At 36.5% G+C, this 21,645-nt stretch overlaps 1 protein-coding gene across 1 annotated transcript in view; it reads right to left on the bottom strand.

Moving 5' to 3' along the window:
• LOC132111468 (protein bicaudal C homolog 1-B-like) overlaps nt 1-21,273 on the bottom strand; it is a 30,743-nt gene extending 9,470 nt beyond the window's left edge. Inside the window, exons 1-6 of the mRNA XM_059518797.1 lie at nt 20,847-21,273; nt 11,906-11,952; nt 4,410-4,479; nt 1,884-1,963; nt 1,458-1,616; nt 326-379 (exon numbers count right to left, since the gene is read on the bottom strand). Of these exons, the coding sequence (XP_059374780.1) occupies nt 326-379; nt 1,458-1,616; nt 1,884-1,963; nt 4,410-4,479; nt 11,906-11,952; nt 20,847-21,033 (597 nt within the window). The 5' untranslated portion in view covers nt 21,034-21,273. The remainder of the gene's footprint in view (nt 1-325; nt 380-1,457; nt 1,617-1,883; nt 1,964-4,409; nt 4,480-11,905; nt 11,953-20,846) is intronic.
• Nucleotides 21,274-21,645: the final 372 nt, after the last annotated feature.

Genomic DNA, 21,645 nt, shown 5'->3' on the forward strand with positions numbered 1-21,645 from the left:
AATTTAATTGAAAGGGTTTCTCTTCAGTCTTCACATTGAATACTCTAATGGTGGGTAGAAAACGATTAACTGTCAGCTTAATTGAACATATTTACAGAAATATTTGTTTACAGATTATATTTTAAATTGGTTAAGATGTAGCACAGTCACAAATAAAAGACGATTCATATTCAAGACATTGTTTTTATAATCCTTGCTACATTATAATTGTTCCTTTGTGTGAAACATGGCATCAAAAGGTTTGAAAACCTGCACTTAGTGTCAAGTGACTATGAAAAAAAAAGAGAGCCTGTAAAGCACAGGTAAACTTTTTTTAAATTCTCACCCGTATTTTAACTCTGGCTGCTTCCACGCCAGTCAGCTGCCCCGCTATTGACACCTGAGAGAAAAATAGAGAGAAAAAGAAAGTGATTGTACTTCATGATCTTTCTTCAAAACATGTGCAGATGTTTATTCCTTTCTCTCATCCTGTAAGCTTTTTATGTTGAGCTTAAATAAGACACAGTGTCCCATCCAGAAACCTGATTTATTACCCATCAAATATTACATGAGAGTTTGTGTGTGGCAGTGCGCCAGTTAAAAAAAAAAAGTTTTTTTTTCTTTCCATCATCTCATCCCGACAACCACACGTTTAATCACGCCCTGTGAGAATTAATCCCGGTTCGGCCCAGTTCAGAGAGTCCATCTGGTTTGGCTCTGAAGTCGGTGTTTGTCCATGCATGCACTTGTATACGCTGCTAACATTCCAAACTGTCTGCACTCCTCGTCAGACCACTCAACAGTCTATTTAAACCTGAGAGCCATCCAACAGCCAATCAGATGCATCATACTCCAAACCATTCTTATCCTCCAGCCAATACAAATTGCTTCATGTCCCTCAGCCAATAAAATGTTTCTGCTAGAGCTTAGCCACTGCTATATAGTAAATGTTGACTGTTTTGTGCTCAATTTGCTAAACATATTCCCGTATCAGGGATAATTCAAGCAAAAAAAAAAATTGGTCCCCTCATGTCTTTTAAAATCTGTATAAATGTATTTATTTTTTAAAATCTGTATACATTTATTTCTTGTTCCTCGAAGCCATGAATTTTACACATTAAAACACCAAAAAGTGCAATGAAATGTTATGACTTGTGCAGTATATTTCTTAAGACCAAAATGCAAGTAATTATTTGCTGAAAATCTTCCCTCAAGTGCATCACGATTAGTCCACAATACATGCAAGAACCAATGACATCATCAGTTACGTCATCTTAAAGCTTTTGTAAAAAAACAAAAGCACCAGCACATGAAAGAATTTTAGGGGGAACATTTACGAAAATAAAAATGGAGATCCTGAAAATAGATATGATAAAACATTAAGATGAAAATGTGTATGGCTGATCTGCCGGTCTTGGTTGTGTCTGTTACATTTCATGTGTTTGTGTGTGTGTGTGTGTGTGTGTGTGTGTGTGTACCTGGTTGCTCTTCTCCCCCTGGCTGTGTCTGTTGGAGTCAGGGAAGTGTATGTGACAACCAGTCTCTTCCATCACTCGTTTGATGTTATTCCCTCCTTTCCCAATAACATGGGAGTGCTCGGTGTGTGACACGTCCATCTTCAGGGTCACACGATTACTCTGTAGGTGTCAAAGGTCACAGTTCAGAAAAACAGCAGAGCATTCATGGAAACCTATCAGAGCTGAATTCAAATCCTTTAATCCTACTCCTAACTCTTAGTAGACTGCATTCAAATACATTAATATTTAAAATGTAATTAAGCTTTTGAAGATGTTTAGATTTTTTTTTTCCGGGATAATAAAATATACTGGTTTAGAAAAGTAGGTCTTTGTAGTTAACCCATACAGATCAGATTTTTCCATGACAATCATAAGCTTAGCACTTACCTTTGTGTCAAGAACGGACATTATTTGCTCTTTTGCCTCTTGCACATCTTCACTTTTTCCGCTGACCTTAATATGTGGATCTGTGAGGAGGAGGTTAAAGAGAGCAGATGAAAAGAAAGTCATACACTAATAAAGATGCTTACATTCCATTTGTTTCTCAACGCAATAAATTAAACGACAGCTGCGGATAGACAACCCTTTACATACATCATGAGACACATGAGATTTACTGCTACTCTCTAAAAATAGCTCTTGTAGTGTAACTTCTTGGAATTCTGTTTTTCTCTACACACATTCTCTGACTGCCACACTTCCTTAAAACACTCCCATGAACTTTGGGATTGGGCCTAGAGGACCGGGGGGGGGGGGGTGGGGATGGGCGGTGATCACTGTCTGAGACACACACATACAAAGTACATTGTTATTAGGAGAGGTATTAGAGTAACACCAGCAGGGGTCTCCTTGTCCAGCCCACCACACTATCCTCTTCCTGCCATGTGGTAGTCATCAACTCCAGCATATGTGTGTGTGTGTGTGTGTGTGTGTGGTTGCATCTGTGGCCAGCATGTTTATGAATGGAGAACGTCTATGCATGTCTGTGAGGAATGTAATAGTTCATGTGTGCATATATGATGTTACGATATCAATGCCAATGTCTGTCTTTAATTTGAAGTGCTTAACATATAGATGAGGCCGAGTAGGTATATATTATAGATTATCTTTCCTTTTTTGTGTTGATTAAATATATATAATAAATAAAGAAAATCCTTGACCGCAAGTATCTTTAACATGGTTTCAATAAATTAATTTATTTCTGTTCTCAACCAAACTGCCTGGTCTTTTCTCCAGTTGAGAGTGACTTTTTTTATTTATTTTTTGTCCGACAGAGAGCCTCATTTAAAAGTGCTTTACTGACTCAGGACGGAGTGGAACAGACATCTCTCAGATTGAGAACATCTGTTACAGAGGCAGACAAAAGAAAAAAGGAAAAAAAATCAAGAGAAAATGAGAAACCAGTTGGAGACCTGGGAAAGTAAAATATAGCATGTGAGTCACAAACACTGATCATTATTTACTAGATGAACATGGGACTTAAGAGAAGATACAGAAAACATGGAGAGAGAAAAAAAAGATCTTGGGCACATCATCAAAAAGAATTGTGATTTGGCTGGGTATCTTATTATGGGGTGAAATAAATCTTCATTTATAAGGCTACCTGATAGGATTGTGTCCATCTCAGGGGGTTATGTGATTTTGAGGAGGATTGTTATTCTGACTGTTAATTTCTTTAGGGGTTTTAAAAAGACAAATTACTCAGTGTAGGTGAACCTCCAAAAATACACTCTTTGAGTCTTTCAGCAATGAGCCACATACCCAAAAACGTTTGCAAACATTCACAGTCAGACAGATAAGCACAAAAATAGGTTCACAAAATACTAGCTTCAAAACTACATTCATATGAACATTCATCATCAATTGTATGGAAATGCACAAAATAAGAGCCTGTCATTTTTTGAATGAGACTCACAAGAATTAAAGCAATCTGGCCTCTTGTCTTTAAAAATAAAACATTAAAAGGTAGCAAAGAACACTAATCTCATTTTGAGACTCTTAATCCATCCAATTTCATGTCACTATTCACCCACACTAGTTTCAGTTTTGTTTTGCGTTGCCAGATCCTCTCACATTAAAAATTTAGGAAAAAGCCTCAACAGCCTGATTATGTTCCACACTTTGGTATGATCTATTGCAACAGAATATTAGAGAACTCACAGACTTACTCCACCTAATCTCCATTACACAACCAGGCGCTAGTTAACATTTCCGTTTTACATACACCATTTAACACATTTGGGTCTGAAAGATTTTTTATGTTTTTGTAATAAGTGTCTTGGGCTCACCAAGGTTGTATTTATTTGATAAAAAAGAGAGAGAGAGTAAAACAGTAATATTAAGAAATATTATTACAAATTAAAATATCTGTTTTCTATTTAAATATATTTTAATTTATTCCTGTGATGTCAAAGCTGAATTTTTCAACCGCCATCAGGGTCAAATTATCTTTCAGAAATTATTCTAAAATGCCTATTTGATGTTCATGAAACATTTCTTATTATTTCAATATTAAAAGCAGTTGAGCTGCTGAATATTTTGGTAGTTTATTTTTGATCAACAATCTTTAAACAGCTCCTAAATGGGAAATGTTGTGTAGCTATCAAAACTCTTAAACAGGTCCCTAAAAAAAATCTCTTTAAAACTGTGAGAAGAAAAAAAACTGAGAAAGACAGCAAGTCTGAATACAACCAAATTCTCCATCAGGGGCAGTTGCTTATTAGCCGATTGTAGGTTTGGCGTGACATGTGGCCAATTATGGTAACCCATACTCAGAATTTGTGCAATCATCAGAACTCTCTAACCATTAGGCCATGACTGCCCATGATTTTGTGGATTGTGGCATGTGACTAGCAGACCTACTTTCTGTCTGTCTGTCTGTCTGTCCGTCCGTGTGTGTTGTGTTGTGTATACCTTTCTTGGACTTTGCTCCAATCTTCAGTTTGGATGGCCAGGCAATCTGAGTGTTGGTTTCATCCATGACCTTAAACACAAAAACCAATGACATAAATGGATGCAAATGAACGTTAATCCAAATATGAATTCAAAAACACATAAGCCTGCTAAGATAATATTAGCAAATCCATGTTTAGTCATTCTCAAACACAAACACACAAGAACGCACACATTTCTGTCATGCTAGAATATTCACACTGACAGTCTTACAATCATCTCTCTGGCTGAAACATGCAACACTCTCTCGTTCTCACACACAGCTGCTTCGAAAACCCATGAAACATGTTACAGGCAGTTGGCAGAGAGTCATTGACAGTCCTAGTATGCTAACCAGTGGTATATGTGAAGGAAAAGAAAGAGAAAACAAGAATGTGTTTTGTGTGCATATAAAATACACAAAAGCGAAACTTATGGTCATTTGCAGCTACATGAAATCACAGGTTCAATGTTTATTAAAACTGCTGTGATTTGCCTTGAGCGCAGTCCTCCTGTGGAGCGCTTCACTATTTTTAATGGTTTTGTCTTTAATGTAATTCATTTTTTTAGGAGCAAACCGCAACTTTGGCAACACAGACCTTTGTCTCTATACAAAACACATTTCTGTACCCATTTTGTGGTGCACTTTCTATCTTCCTGCCTAGAAAAACCTCTTTGCTTTCATGGTCAGCAAGGCTTTACCGTACAGCAGTTCTCACGAGAAGTTTTGGCAACGAACCCAATTTCTTTCAGGAAAAAAAAAAATCTGAGCATGAAACTGCAGAAATTAATACAAAAAACCTCCAGTGTAGATTTCCACATGACATTTAAGAGAACTTCAGCCTCTGTGCTAATACTAACTAGGATTACATTTATTTTAATTAAACGTGGCATAGCTTTGCACCTGCTCCTCTCTGACAGATTGTCTGAATATAATAAGCATTCATGTAGTGTTATCTCTTCAAAGAAGCTTGGAAAGGACAGGCTGCCATGAGTGATCATGACAGTTACACTCATGCAGTGTAAATACTCCAGAATGCATGTTTACACCCCAGGCTGCACGTGTTTGTGCATAAACTGGAAACATTCAGCCCCACGTGCTCTTCTAAAATTTACAGCCCATGCTTTTCCAAGTTTCATTAGTCTTGGACCTGTGGTTCAACAGCAGGCTTCAGTTTTTATTTTGGTTTGACACCCTAAAGGACAAAAGAACATGAGAATGTTTTTTTTAACTGAAGGAACAAGTTTATTAATCTCCCCAGATCTTCTTAAGACTGTAAATCATATGCACAGCTGTGATTCATCCTGTGATTTAGAAATGTGAACTTAAGGCTTGAAAACAGCAAAGTTCAGCAGAGCTACAATAAAACAGCAATCTATACACCCTGTCTACAGTGTGCCTAAATCAGGCAGTTTCCTTCCATGTTATAACATGCAAAAACATCAGCAGTCTGAGCCAAATAAAATGACAATTCTGACTATTAAGCCATCAAAATATAAATTACAGGGTTTTTCCAAAGAGTCCAAATTTAATGCTTCATTCTCGATCATTCTGCATTTGTGATGTCATGAAAAACAACAACAAAATACATCTTATGTTTGTTGATCTTTGTTTCATGTGTCTTGAAAACAACCAAAAGATTTTTTGTTTTTTGCATTTATTGCATTTTTACAAATTCTGCTGATTTAAATGTCACCAATGTAACAATATGTAATTAGCTAACAGAGAAACAGAACAGAAAATTATAACTAAAAGTATACAACTATTATACATATTATAAAATATTTATTCCTATTATTAGATTTGTTTTTCATGCAGTTTTAATATTATAAAAACTGACATACTGTAAAATGTATTTATTTGTTCTGTTTTCTATTCCAATTAATACATTTTAAAAATGTAATTTATTTCTCTGACGGCAAAGCAGATTTTCCAGCAAAAAATCCTTTTTGTTAAATTTATTGCACAAACCTGGTGAGTCACTTGCAGACACTAGAAACAAGACACTTGTAAGCTAAAAACAAAGTAGCTTTATGATTACAGCAGTAGAAAGAGTCATCCTGTTATATTTGCCACATTGTACTCCTAAGTTAAATATTGTGTTTCTGTTGAACAGTGGAAAAACGTCAGAACACTGATGACCTTGAATCAAACGAAGGCACAATTAAACAAGCCTGAAGGAAACTCGAACATTTCAGAAGGGATGAAAAGGTGAATGGTGCTTAAAGTTTGTACAGGCAGAGCGCAGTTCCCATTTCAATCCTGTGTGTTTGCGCTGTGCCGCCACACTGCTGTGCATTGTACAGGTCTTTATACCCAACCTGCTCTCACTTTCTCTCTTGACTGCTTTCTTTGGCTCCGATCTGCAGATGAGGGAGATTTCTGACAGACCACACAGTAGTTTTGGGGTCTGCGGTTTATTTTTGTGACCGACCAGCACATACCTCTCAAATGGGTCAGACGATTTCAGAAAAATTGGGTTAACTATGCATTTGAAAATGTTCCTTTCCTTTTCCCCTCACACCCAATATCATCCTGTCACAGGTATGCACTCACCGTTAACAGGAGAGAGAGTTTTTAAACGGCAGTGACTTCAAAGTACTGGAGTCACACAAACTCTGATCTTCGTTAGGTCATTAAAAATGGGCACCGTGATGTAGAACAGAGTGTTTCTATTTGACAAATGATGTGTATGAGAGAGTGGATGTGCACGAGCATGTGTAAAGAGATCTGCTTCCGGTTTCCTTTGTTGATTCAGCTGAGGAGCACTTAGAAGAACGAGCAAAGAAAAGAGGTGTAAGGAGAAGAAAAGGAGGGAAACGGAACGAGAAAAATAGAAAGTGCTGGGAAGCCTTCACTTTGAATGGAGGCTGAGCAGCACAGGTGTGTACTCTGAAAAAAAACTAATAAATCCAATACAAACTGTAGTATATTTACTGATCTATAATACAGGCTCTTTTTGGCCTGATGGGAATTAAAGCAATACTCCACACAAAAATGAAAATTTTGCCAGTATTTACCTCACATCATTCCAAACCAGTAAGCATTGCTTTTCTTATGGAACCAATCAACACTGGAGCCCACTGACTTCCATTTTATAGAAAGAAAAAAGAATGCTCCACAGAAGAAAGTCATACAGTTGGGACAACATGAGGGTAAATGAATACAGATATATTGGTATTATATACATTACCGTTCAAATTTTAAGACATTTATAATATTATAATATTTCTATTTCAAACAAATTTTGTTCTTTCTATTTAAAAAAAAAATCTGAAAAAATAAAAAGGTTTCACAGATTCCACAAAAATATTAAGCAGCACATCTATTTTTAACATTTATAATAATACTAAATTTGTACAACCCGAATTCCGGAAAAGTTGGGACGTTTTTTAAATTTTAATAAAATGAAAACTAAAAGACTTTCAAATCACATGAGCCAATATTTTATTCACAATAGAACATAGATAACATAGCAAATGTTTAAACTGAGAAAGTTTACAATTTTATGCACAAAATGAGCTCATTTCAATTTTGATTTCTGCTACAGGTCTCAAAATAGTTGGGACGGGGCATATTTACCATGGTGTAGCATCTCCTTTTCTTTTCAAAACAGTTTGAAGACGTCTGGGCATTGAGGCTATGAGTTGCTGGAGTTTTGCTGTTGGAATTTGGTCCCATTCTTGCCTTATATAGATTTCCAGCTGCTGAAGAGTTCGTGGTCGTCTTTGACGTATTTTTCGTTTAATGATGCGCCAAATGTTCTCTATAGGTGAAAGATCTGGACTGCAGGCAGGCCAGGTTAGCACCCGGACTCTTCTACGACGAAGCCATGCTGTTGTTATAGCTGCAGTATGTGGTTTTGCATTGTCCTGCTGAAATAAACAAGGCCTTCCCTGAAATAGACGTTGTTTGGAGGGAAGCATATGTTGCTCTAAAACCTTTATATACCTTTCAGCATTCACAGAGCCTTCCAAAACATGCAAGCTGCCCATACCGTATGCACTTATGCACCCCCATACCATCAGAGATGCTGGCTTTTGAACTGAATGCTGATAACATGCTGGAAGGTCTCCCTCCTCTTTAGCCCGGAGGACACGGCGTCCGTGATTTCCAACAAGAATGTCAAATTTGGACTCATCTGACCATAAAACACTATTCCACTTGGCCTTGGCCCACAGGACACGACGGCGCTTCTGGACCATGTTCACATATGGCTTCCTTTTTGCATGATAGAGCTTTAGTTGGCATCTGCTGATGGCACGGCGGATTGTGTTTACCGACAGTGGTTTCTGAAAGTATTCCTGGGCCCATTTAGTAATGTCATTGACACAATCATGCCGATGAGTGATGCAGTGTCGTCTGAGAGCCCGAAGACCACGGGCATCCAATAAAGGTCCCCTTACGCACAGAGATTTCTCCAGTTTCTCTGAATCTTTTGATGATGTTATGCACTGTAGATGATGAGATTTGCAAAGCCTTTGCAATTTGACGTTGAGGAACATTGTTTTTAAAGTTTTCCCCAATTTTTTTACGCAGTCTTTCACAGATTGGAGAGCCTCTGCCCATCTTTACTTCTGAGAGACTCTGCTTCTCTAAGACAAAGCTTTTATAGCTAATCATGTTACAGACCTGATATCAATTAACTAGATGTTCTCCCAGCTGAATCTTTTCAAAACTGCTTGCTTTTTTAGACATTTGTTGCCCCCGTGCCAACTTTTTTGAGACCTGTAGCAGGCATTAAATTTTAAATGAGCTAATTAAGTGGATAAAAGTGTAAAATTTCTCAGTTTAAACATTTGCTACGTTATCTATGTTCTATTGTGAATAAAATATTGGCTCATGTGATTTGAAATTCCTTTAGTTTTCATTTTATTAAAATTAAAAAAACGTCCCAACTTTTCCGGAATTCGGGTTGTATTAAATACTAAATACTTGAGCACCAAATCAGCTTACCCGAATGATTTCTGAAGGATCATGTGACATATGCAACGTTCATATGGTAGGGTCAGAATTTGGCATATATATATATATATATATATATATATATATATATATATATATATATATATATATATATATATATATATATAAGCCATTTATTAAAGGGATAGTTCATCCCCCCAAAAAAAGACCTCAGAAGACTCGCTTTATAATGGCAGTGAATGGTGGTGAAAGCCCAAAAGTGAAGCAATGTTTGTGTAAGAAAAATATCCTTATTTAAAACTTTATAAACTGTAATCTCTAGCTTCCCCTAACTGTTGTACGCATGTTAATGAGAGAGTGGCGTTCCAGCGGATGATGTTTATAATGACTGCTATTATAAAGCTTAGGAGAGCAAGGATATTTTTTACTATAACTCCAATTGTGTTCGTCTAAAAGAAGAAAGTCATAAACATCTAGGACTGCTTGAGGGTGAGTAAGTCATAGGGTAATTTTCATTTTTGGGTGAACTATCGATTTAATACTGAAACCGTTACTATGACTGCAGAAGTGTAATGCTTCAAGATAATAATGTCCAAGATAATAATCATCATGTAATGTTCAAGATATTAATCTTAAATATATGGAAACAGAGACACAAAGAATGGCTAAAAAGCAAGAATGAGCAACAGTCATAATTCCAACCCTTTCACAACAGGGAAAGAAACTCAATAAAACATTTAATCACTGAAATGATGACTCTCTACTGCCTGCCTCCCAGAAAAACCAGTGATATCGCTTCCCATGTCACCACTAAAAATCTTTTTTGATACTAGTTTACTAGTGGGTCATTCTCAAAAGGCCAAAATATAGACAGCGTCAGACAGAAAAAAATTGTACAAAAAAAGGAATACACGTCACATACATAGGCAAATGTACATGAGACAAAGAAACTATAAACTTATATTTATGAGGGTTTTATGCCTTTAATGGGAGTGGACATTGGAGAGCTGACAGGATCGGCAAAGGACTGAGAGGCAGGAATCAAACTTGGGTCACCGTGAGCCCAGTACCGCTATATGTCGACACTAACCACAAGGCTATTGGCTCAGACACCTTTATCTATTTTCTAAATATGTTATTGATCTTATTGTGAATTTTTCATCTGTGCAAAATTAACAGCTCATAATTTATCAAATTGTCTTGAGAACTTCGTAAATAAGAAAATATCACTCACTACTTCAATTTCATTACCATTTCATATAAAATAAAACAAATTAAAATCACATACACACCAAATAAACTGCAAACAGCCAATACATTTACCAACTGAACAGTGAGTTGTGCTGTATTGTTTATATATCATACATGAAAACTTGAATCATCAAGTCTGCTGTAATTTGATCTCTTACAAAGATGCACAAGAAAATGTTTTCGGATGCATAAAAATGTCTAAATGTACCATGAACTTCCTGAGAACTTGCATTTGCTAAAAAAGATAACCACAAAGGCCTTCTGGATCAACCATAGAAAGACAGCAAAAGTGCAAGTGAGGACAGAAACCAGTGATCGTATCAATACCGCAATCAGAGAAGCACTGTTCATAGGCTATACACAAACCACAATCATTTAAGCCAAACCAAGAATATTCTGATAATTTCATTGGCCCTTGTTATCTCTGTTTATTAGAAACCTAAGCAGGTATAATTTTTGTACCAAATAAATCAAACTTCTGAATTGGCTTCTCCATCGAGTATCTTTGGTCAGATGTACTGGGTGATTGAAGAAGCCTCACCACAAACTCACACACACACACCAATATACGCTAGAAACACCAGCATGCTACTGCAATATGAATGACAGCTGTGATAGAGTTTGTGTGTTACATATCTACACTGTGGGATGCATCAGATGGAAGGTCTACTTCCATCCTGTTTTGAAACTAATGCTGAAATTGGTAACAACAAACTCGTTCTTATCATTTAAACATAATACAGTGAAGCTTGAAGAGCTGGCTCCCCAAACAATGTATATACAGGTAAAGTGGGACATCACAACATCAAAAACTAGGCCTACTGTTCAAAATGTTTGCGTTAATAAGATTTTGAAAGATTTTCAAATGTTTTTTAAATATGTCCCTTATGCTCACCAATAAATCTATTTGATCAAAAATACAGTAAAAAAATATATATATATTTTAAACTGATGTATACTCCAGTCTTCAGTGTCACATGATCCTCCAGAAATCATTCTAATATGCTGATTTAGTGCTCAGGAAACATTTCTTGATGTTGAAAGCAGTTGAAAACTTAATATTTTTGTGAAGAATGTGATCATTTTTTTTCAGGATTATTTGATGAATAGAAAGTTCAACAGTATTTATTTGAAACAGAAATATATTTTAACTTTATAAATGTCTTTCCTGTCGCATTTAAACAAAATATTTAAGAAATATCTTTAAATAAAATATTTTCTAGTAAAAGTATTAATTTCTTTAAAAAAAAAAAATCTTACTGACCCAAAACTCAAAACAAATTAAAAAAAAATGTATTACCTTCTGAAAAAAATCCTCTCCTCCATTTATCCTCCATTTATCCTCTCCTCCCCTGGACGCTGTGTGAGAAAAAAAGAGAGACATTTAGATTAACAACTCTCTGAATGATATTTAAGCAATACGTTATGAGAATCCATGCTATATTGTGAATGAGTTACATTTTAAAGTTGCTGTCTGGCACGATATGAAAATTTTAATGCCAGATGCACATTCTCAAGATGTATTCAAAAGACAACCACAAAACACACACATACTAGAATCACACAGCATTCTCATAACCTGCTGAAACTAAATGCATTTCATATGTGACACACTTGCTTTTCTTTTACACACATGCAAGAACCTGTATGCAAGCTCACACTCATGCACTCATGAGTTAGAGATGACAAAAAAACAGTTCATAAATCTTAATAAACACACTCACAGCATCCCACACATGGTATGACGCTCACATATGGCTTAACGCATGTACAGCATGTGTCGAAACTGCTCTTTGACACTGCAAAAAAATCTATTTAAACTAAAACATTTTTCCAACCATTATCTATTAATTTTTAATTAAACTGTGATGTTGAAAAACAAAACTGTTCGAAGACTCTCAGGTGCGATGAAAACATTGGGTTCACAGGAAAATCTGAGAATTTGTTTGCTTTGGTGGGACGCTGGATCTCCAGATGTTTGGTTGAGATTGATCTATCATATAAAATGAAACATTCTTGTGTATGTGTCTACATAGAGGGTGACTCATCTAATAGTGCCAAACCCTCTCCTTCACTTTCCTTTATCTTGAAATAAACTGAAATATGGATTTCATTCAGAAGTCAGAACAACAAACCCCAAAATGGGAGGAAATAAAAGGGTTGGAAATAGGACAATCTTCTCATCTAAATGTATTAATAACCCTAAAAAAAAAACACACATCTACCCATCTCTCCTGATCAAAACAAGGAAAGGAAGAATTACAATTACAAGAAGTGCCCATCTTATTACCAAGGTTTGGTTTGATTTAAAGCCTCCTTCAAATGCACAGCATTGCACCCGCTAGTCAACGGAGCAATGATTAAATTTGGAGATTCCTTTGGAAAACAAAGAAATGGTATCATCACAATTTCTCAACAGTGTCTGGCATGTGGTGGAGAGAGAGCGAGGTGGATGAAAACATGGAAAGAGAAGTGGCTTCAATCTTCGAAACCTCTGTGTTCCCAAAATACTTTCATTTATTGATTCCACTTAATTTTAAGCAGAAACACTTTGATTGTACCCGGTTTTAATAAGTTATTTTCCAGATAACAAGTACAATCAGTGTTAAAAAAAAAAATATTAATAATAATATTTATTGTACGTTTGCAATTTTTGCCTGTTATCCTAAAATTTGAGATGTGTCTTAATACAGTTTAATATGCATTTCTATGATTTTTTTAACAATAAATATCTAAATTAGATCAAATTGTACCATATTCATGGAAAATGCAACTACTTCACTAATTTTAGTCAGAAAACCACTTCACACTTTAAAAATCACAAGCAATTACACTTTAAAACAAAGCGCCATTCACATTAGCTCACACAAGTCTGATTTTGGGTGAAGTGAGGACAGAGGAAGACTGAGTTCTCTCTCTGAAGTTGTGAAATCAATGAAAGCTCACTTCACATCTCTTCTATCAGATGGTGTAAATTGAATCAACAGTTTCATGGGATGTTTGGATAAAATTGTATCCCTGCAGCATCTGTATTGAGTACAGCATGCAACAGATTAACACTTCTGAACTAAACCTGTCCCCACTACTCACAGACCGGAACATAAATGCTTATGATTCCATGTTAACTTCAAAAATGTTACTTTAAAATACTCTTCTCCTTCTCATACTCAATGAAACAACAGGCGCACATCCAATAGAAAACATGTACATACTCAGGCTCACACACAGAGAAAAATATGAAAATAGCAAGCCACAAACCAGACAGAATGTTAAATGCAGAGTGTGTGTGTGTGTGTGTGTGTGTGTGTGTGTGTGTGTGTTAATTTCAGGCCTTTCCTGTGCTCTATTTAGGATGTGTGTCAGAAAAACTCCAGAGAAGTGTTTGATTATAGCACAGCTCCAGTAAACTGTGTGCGTTAGGAATGTGATGAATAAGCGAGTGTAAGAACAAAAGTGTATAATTTGAGTGCATTTCTTCTGGATAACTCTGGAACTTCCCTTCAACTCTAGAGGACTGAGAGCGGGCAAGACATCAGAGAAACTGACCCATGATCATCATCTGGATTCAAATCTTATTCAGAACTATTAAAGATTTGAAGCCATCTGTTCTGAGTGGCATCACAGCCTACACTGCAGTTCAAAAGTTTGGGGTCAGTAAGATTTTATCTTTGGCAGAAGTTAATTTTGTTCAGCAAGGACACATTAAACTGATCAGAAGTGACTGTAAAGACATTTATTATTTTTATAAAATAATTTTAATTTAAATAAATGCTGCATAAAAAATATTATGGCTTCCACAAAAATGGGCCGAATGCTTCTCAGAAACAATGTGTACCACTAAAAGACTTTTCAACATACGATGGAAAATAGGGCAATAATCAGGCAACATGAACTGCAGTACTATTTGGGATTATAAATTAAAGATGTGCTGAAAACCCATTCAAGACCACTCCAAAGGTAGTGAGTGAAAAGGATTTGTCTGTAATGAGAATTAAATAATGTGGACATCTCATCTCTTGATGACGATAAGGAACTTTACCCCTGTCTGACAGGTTATATGAACACAGATGAGTTTTCAGCCAAACTAAAACTCTCCCAACACAGTTTTAGCATTCCAATACATCAGCTTCTTAAGATTTATCACTCAAGTATTTTATTAAAACAATGAAAAACCTGAACACAAGAAAATGATTTATATTTGCAAACATACAAACAGAAGTCTTTTTGGAAGAAAACTGCACCAATTCTGGCAGTGAATTTATAGCACTAGCAAAAAAGGACCTGCCAGTTGAAGCTGACAAAAAATGAATAAAATAATATTATATATCAGCATGGTTTATCTGTCAATCCATACAATTTTGTTACCAAGACAACAGTACCTCAAAATACATTCTAATACTACAACATGTGATTAATAATTCATAATTACACATCAGTTATATTGATTTATTGCTTAAATGTATTGTGTGCCTTTAATATTCAAACTGCACATGTATGCATAAAAAAAATCTAAATCCAAGACAACAGACCTGTGTTTCCCTGACAACAGTGCGCTGAGCCAAGAGCACATTCCCAAAACACATCGCACTTCCTGTTGCTTTGCTTACCAATCCAGGCACATGCAGCATGTTAAGAATGATGGGATTATATTATGCACCCAAATTATACTCGATAAATAAAACCCGCATGTCAAAAAACAAGCTGCACGCACAAGCAAATTCATAAAGTACACAGCACACTTATGGTGGTATCAAACCCGACCTACACACACATTCACACACAAAAGCCAGGATTAGATTGAAAATTAACTCACCCACAGGCCATCCAAGATGTAAAGGAGTTTCCTTAATTGGAAATTTAGCTTTACATCACTTGCTCACCAGGGTATCCTCTGCAGTGAATGGGTGCCGTCAGAATGAGAGTTCAAATATTTGAAAAAAAAAACGTCACAATAATCCTCAAGTAATTCAGTCCGTTCAATCGTATGTTTGTAAAAAAAAAAAAAAAAAAAAAAATCCATCAAGGATCTGGCCGAAATAAGAGTCTATATAATTTCACTTTTCTTCAGTGAAAAAGTCCATCCCGTCTTGTCCTCTCACATCAAAATCCACAGACATATCTGTTTCGAATAGTTTCTGCTTGTAAACTGTGCTTGCAATTTTCTCTCCTCGTTCAGACAAGACAACTTTTTCACTACAGAAAGAAAAATTATGTATAGAGGGTTTGTATTTTAGCTGGAATCAAAGGTTTGAAGTTATAAATGCACAGCTTTTCACTTCACAAGATGTTAAATTGTGAACTGATTCGTGACGATTATTGTGTTTTTATCGGCTGTTTGGACTTTCAGTCTGACGGCACCCATTCACTGCTGAAGATCCATCAGTGCGCAAGTGGTGCAAAATTTCTCCAAATCTGTGAAGAAACAACTCTTCTATATCTTGGATGGTGAGAGATGTACTGACATTTGGATATTTAATATGTAGTTTCACATCCTGCTGCGACAAAGAAAAACCTACAAAATCACACATTTGGATCAAAAAGCCACTGGGGGGGTATATGATTTCCATAAAGTCCCGGAATAAACTCTGTTAAACAAACATTACATTCTTTTCTGAATTCCTTATCACATAGCATATAAGGTCAAATTGTCACATTCCTAGTTTTTTAATCAAAACCACACATCTGATGTAACATTGGGGTAAAGTAAAATCTGAATCCTAATATACAAACTATTACCATAAAAGTAAGTGAGAGAGAGAGAAAGAGAGACAATGCATTATTAAACTGTGTTTACATACTTTTCCCTCCAAATCGTCACTTGTTTGAGTGATTATTTCTACATAAAATAACTTTTGTGCTTTCCTATTAAACCCTAAAGCCATTCAGATTCCCTTGCGTGAACATTAATCATAGGTGAATCACGTTTCTCTATTAGTCTTTCTGAATAAGTCTTTAAAAATGAGCTGATATAGTTGTAGACTGGCCAAAGCGGAAAAGCACAAGAGTGGGTCTCCCTTCTGTTTCTCCCTCACCACGTTCGTCAATGTTATTTTTAAGAAAAATTATTTTAATTGTAACTCTCTCTGTCCTGATTCTCTCGCTCTCTCTCCCATTTCCAGGAAAAGAGTAGAAAAATTGTGCCACACAATAAACTTTCACACAAAAACACACTTTGCTAGATTTATGATCACGTCTACTGCTGCATCCGACCAATCAAAACAACAGCCATTCAAAACACCTCCAGATGTTCCACATCATCCGGAGCAAAAAGATGATTACGAGTCACTGAATCATAGGTGTGGGGAAAAATGCACTCATCACTACAACGATTGTAGAGTAAGCATATGAGTGTGTCTTATGTGAAAGGAGTTGTCGACAGTCTTGAAAATGTGGTAGCCTGGCTATAGATGTTTTTCCTGCTGCTCTTAAGCTCTCTTGCGCTGAACTGACCTTTGACCTGGGGGTCCAAATATAAAGGAAGCATTTACTCATGCAATCACACACATGAAGACATAAAAGTGGTGGAACAGGACTGAGAGTCTCAGTTTTTCCACTTTTTACAAACCATATAGTTGTAAAATGCAACAAAATACTAGAATGTAGTAGATATCAAAAATATAGTGATATCAAAAATATATAAAGAAATATGGTGAATTTCTGTGAGGACATTTTCACCTACAGTTGCTACAGACATAAACTGTTTTTGTGAGGAATAGTTTATCCAGAAATTTAAAACACTGTTATTATTTATTAATTCAGCAAAATACTCATCAAGGAATGCACACACACACACACACACACATACATGCATACATACATATATACATATACAGTGCCCTATACAGTGTATTGGAACAGTAAAGACAAAATTGGTTTCTCTGCTGTGGAGTCAAGACATTTGCAAATATGATTAAAAGATGAATGTGCGACAAAAATACAGAATGTCACATTTTATTATTAGGTCTCTCGACACATGTGCATAAAAGATGTTTAACCAATTAAAAAAGGACAGCACTTTTAGAGTTCATCCCACTATCTGATGTGAGCATAAGTATTGGAACAGTTGAATTTAAGGCAGATGTAAAAGATTAAAAGCTAATATTTAGTTGCAGATCCCTTGCATGCAATCAGAGTGAGTCTGCAACCCATACACATCACCAGACTCTTGGTCTTATGCTTTGAAATGCTTTTCCCCAGCCTTTAATGCAGCCAATTCCAACTGTTTTGGGGAGTTTCTGTCTTTAGTCTCCTCTTCAGCTGGTGAAATTAATGTTCAGTCGGATTTAAATCTGGAGATTTGGGCAATCTAAGACTTTACATTTCTTTGCCCTGACAAAGTTCTTGACTGAACTGGCAGGGTGTTGGATCTTTGCCTTATAATAATAATAATAAATTCATTATATTTATATAGCGATTTTCTAGGCTCTCAAATCGCTTTACATAGTCAGGTGGTATCTCCTCATCCACCACTAGTGTGCAGCATCCACTTGGATGATGCGACGGCAGCCATATTGTGCAAGAATGCCCACCACACACCAGCTTACTGGTGGAGAGGCGACAGAGTGATGAAGCCAATCCATTTACACATTTACATTTACACATTTAGCTGACGCTTTTATCCAAAGCGACTTACAATTGCTATATATGTCAGAGGTCACACGCCTCTGGAGCAACTAGGGGTTAAGTGTCTTGCTCAGGGACACATTGGTGTCTCACAGTGGATTCGAACCCGGGTCTCTCACGCCAATGGCATGTGTTTTATCCACTGCGCCAACACCACCCCTCCACCACCAATCCACACCACCACCCCACCACCACCAATCCAGTATGAAGTGCTTTCTAATTAATTTGGTGGCATTTTCTTGAATATTAGTAGCCAAGATGATTTTGTACCCTTCCAAATTCATTCTGTTACTGCCATCATACATTAAGTCATCATTAAAATGAAGAGGTGCTGTTCTAGAGACAGCCATGCATGCCCGTGCCATGATACCACCTCCACCAAGCTTTACAGATGAGGTTGCATGCTTAAGATCATTTGCAGTTCCCTTTTTCTCTCCACACTTTTGATTTCCAATCACTTAGATAAAGGTTAATCTTTGTCTCATCGGTCCATCAACTCAGTTCCAAAACTCTACTGGCTCACATTTGGGAAGAATCTTGCCTTTCTGTTTTTGGTGCTGATCAAAGGTTTGAATCTTGTGCATCTTCTGTAATCCTGTGTCAAATTCTCCTGTGGACTGTAGATTGACAGAGCATCATCCCAGCTTCCTGGAGGTTGTTGGTGATTTTACAGACATGTATTTTAGGGTTCATTTTCACAGCTTTTATGATTTGTCTGTCTTAAACTACTGTTGTTTTTCTTAGCCGATCAGGTCGTCGTTGGTTACTGATGTCGCCGGTAGTTTCCAAACTCTTGATTTCTCCATGCCCTTTGTTTTTCCTATAGTTCTAAATGACTTCCTCTTTTCTTTTAGCATCAAAATATCTTGTTGGCTTCCTCGTCTTCATCATGGTTTGTGTGTGTCATTGTCAAATGCAAGACTTAGAATGCAGAAGCAATGGATATAACTGATAAGACACATTCTCTGCTTTTAATATCTAAAGAATTAACGCAACGGACACAGCTGAACACTTAGAAAGACCTGCGAGGCAATTGTTCCAATACTTATGCTCACATCTGATAGGGAGATGAAACTTTGTGTTGAATATACGTGTGTGTGTGTGTGTGTATATATATATATATATATATATATGTGTGTGTGTGTGTGTGTGTGTGTGTGTGTGCGTGTGTGTGTTGACTCACACACACAAATATTTATGAGTCAACATCTGTAACTATATTGAGCTTGGTTGGCTTGTATGTATGGTAACAAATGCAACTACAGGGCTTGCTATAAAAGACCAGAAGTTTTGTACATGTTTAGAATACGTCAACACCAAACCACTGACCTAAACTTGTTTAAAATTCTACTCTGCTAAAATTACAACAAAAGAAAACCAAAACGAACTGAACATTATTCTGCAGTGAAATAAACTGTCCACTGCTGACAGAGTGACTGTAAAATATGATAAAATATGATGCAAGTGTTGAATTATGAACTTTAACCAGATGATGTTGCTTAAAAAATGTTTGTTTGTGTACAGGTTTGGCTGTACTTGTGAGAGACAAATTTGTGAAAATGTCCTCACAAATTGAGCTAATCATGGTGAAATCTGACTTGTGAAGTGGTCCTTACGATTTGAAATGCTCATACATCAGCCAATTTGGCACAACTGGTTTGTGTGAAGTTCAGTTTATGGTCACAATAGTAAATATCATTAACCTAGATTAAAAGAAAACTCTGTGTCTATGAGAGTTCCTCACTGGTATAACTTCAAAAGACACAAAAACGACATAAATAGGTTTCTATGTGGGATAGTTCAACGAAAATGAAAAGTCATCATTCATTCACGTGATGTCATTCCATACCTATATATGGATTTTTATGTGGAACATAAAAGAACATATTTTTAGAAATGTCTCAGTGTTTTGTTTTGTCCATTCAGTAGAAGTTAACGGTAACCAAAGCTAACTAGTTCTTCACAATATATTTTGAATTCCACAGAAGAATGAAAGTCATACAGTTTGGGAACCACATGAGGTTGAGAGTATAAAAACCAGTGTGTCTACGAGATCTTCTGACCAGTATAGTGAAACCAGTATTTGTGTAACTGTGACAGAGGTGACCTTGATGGATGAGTAATATTGCTCTCATATTTATAACTTACATCTGACATTTTATTGTGATGCTACTGAATGCATTGAAGTGACTGAAATTTGGCAAGTATTCATGTCAAACTTTCATGGCAGTACAATAATAAATGACTGAACTTATTTCTTAACCATGTTGTGAATGTCTAACCGCCACATATTTTTAGGCTAACGTACACAATGAACACGAAGAGCTTTTTAATAGTTCAAGTGCACAGTTACTAGTTGCTAGTTCATGTGACTGTCGGTCGTATTTGGCTACTAAATTAATAATTTAAACATTCCAATGCTGGTTTTTATGTCCTACACAACAATCAGTGTCCTCAGCACTTCTCCTTCAAGAGGGACTTCGAGGAAACATTGTGTTATTTTTAGACAACTATTTATGCTTCTCGCCAAGCAACACTGCAGGGTTAGCTAAAAGCATTTTCCAGACATCAAATTGTCTTCCCAGTTCTTTATGAAAGTGTTTAAGAAGTTAACATACCCAGTAACATAGTTTCGAGTTTCTTGCGGTCAACTCGAAACCTTTCCTCGGTCCAGTCTGGGTCAGGCGGGGAGATGTGGCCGCAGTGGCCGCTAGAGTCATCCTCGGACACGGCTGACGGCGAGTCGTCACTCCGCTCGCTGCTGGAGCACTGATCATGATGCATGAAACCCAGCGGCTCTGCCATTGCGCTTTAAAGTTTTACTAACGTACTAAACGGGGTTCATATGTGGAAGAGGCAAACGGCAAGTCAATATAAGGAGTAAAACATTACGTTTCCAGGCAAGTTTTTCCAATTCTGCCTTTGAAGTCCTTTAAGCACCTCTGGCCAGTTACTGCCCCCGAGAAAAATCAATCTGCCCCTAGATTCCTCTCCCCTCCACTTTTCCTCAGGCTCCAAGACCAGAACACACTATAGTTGGAGGACATGGATGCATAGTCGGATTATGCTCCTGTGGGAGCATTCACTTGTCAGGACACCGCCCACTCTCCTCCCAAAACTTTGTCATCATCAAATCCAGTTCGCGCGCCTACAGTTTCCCCTGCACGCGCAAAATAGAACATTATTAAATTTTTAAAGTTGAAAATAGATTACAATGCAATATTACAAAACGACTTTCATGCATTTTCTATGATTGACATGTTTTCAATTACTGAATTAAATATTTATATGTAGCCTAGCCTATGTATGTAGGCTATTTATTTATTAAAACCTTTTTGACTTAAAAAATGTCTAGGCAGTAACTCTAGAAAAAAAAAACATAATTAAAAGAATGGCATTCTTGAAAAAAGAAACGTT

This window comes from Carassius carassius, chromosome 31, assembly GCF_963082965.1.
Source record: "Carassius carassius chromosome 31, fCarCar2.1, whole genome shotgun sequence".
Classification (NCBI taxonomy): domain Eukaryota; kingdom Metazoa; phylum Chordata; class Actinopteri; order Cypriniformes; family Cyprinidae; genus Carassius; species Carassius carassius.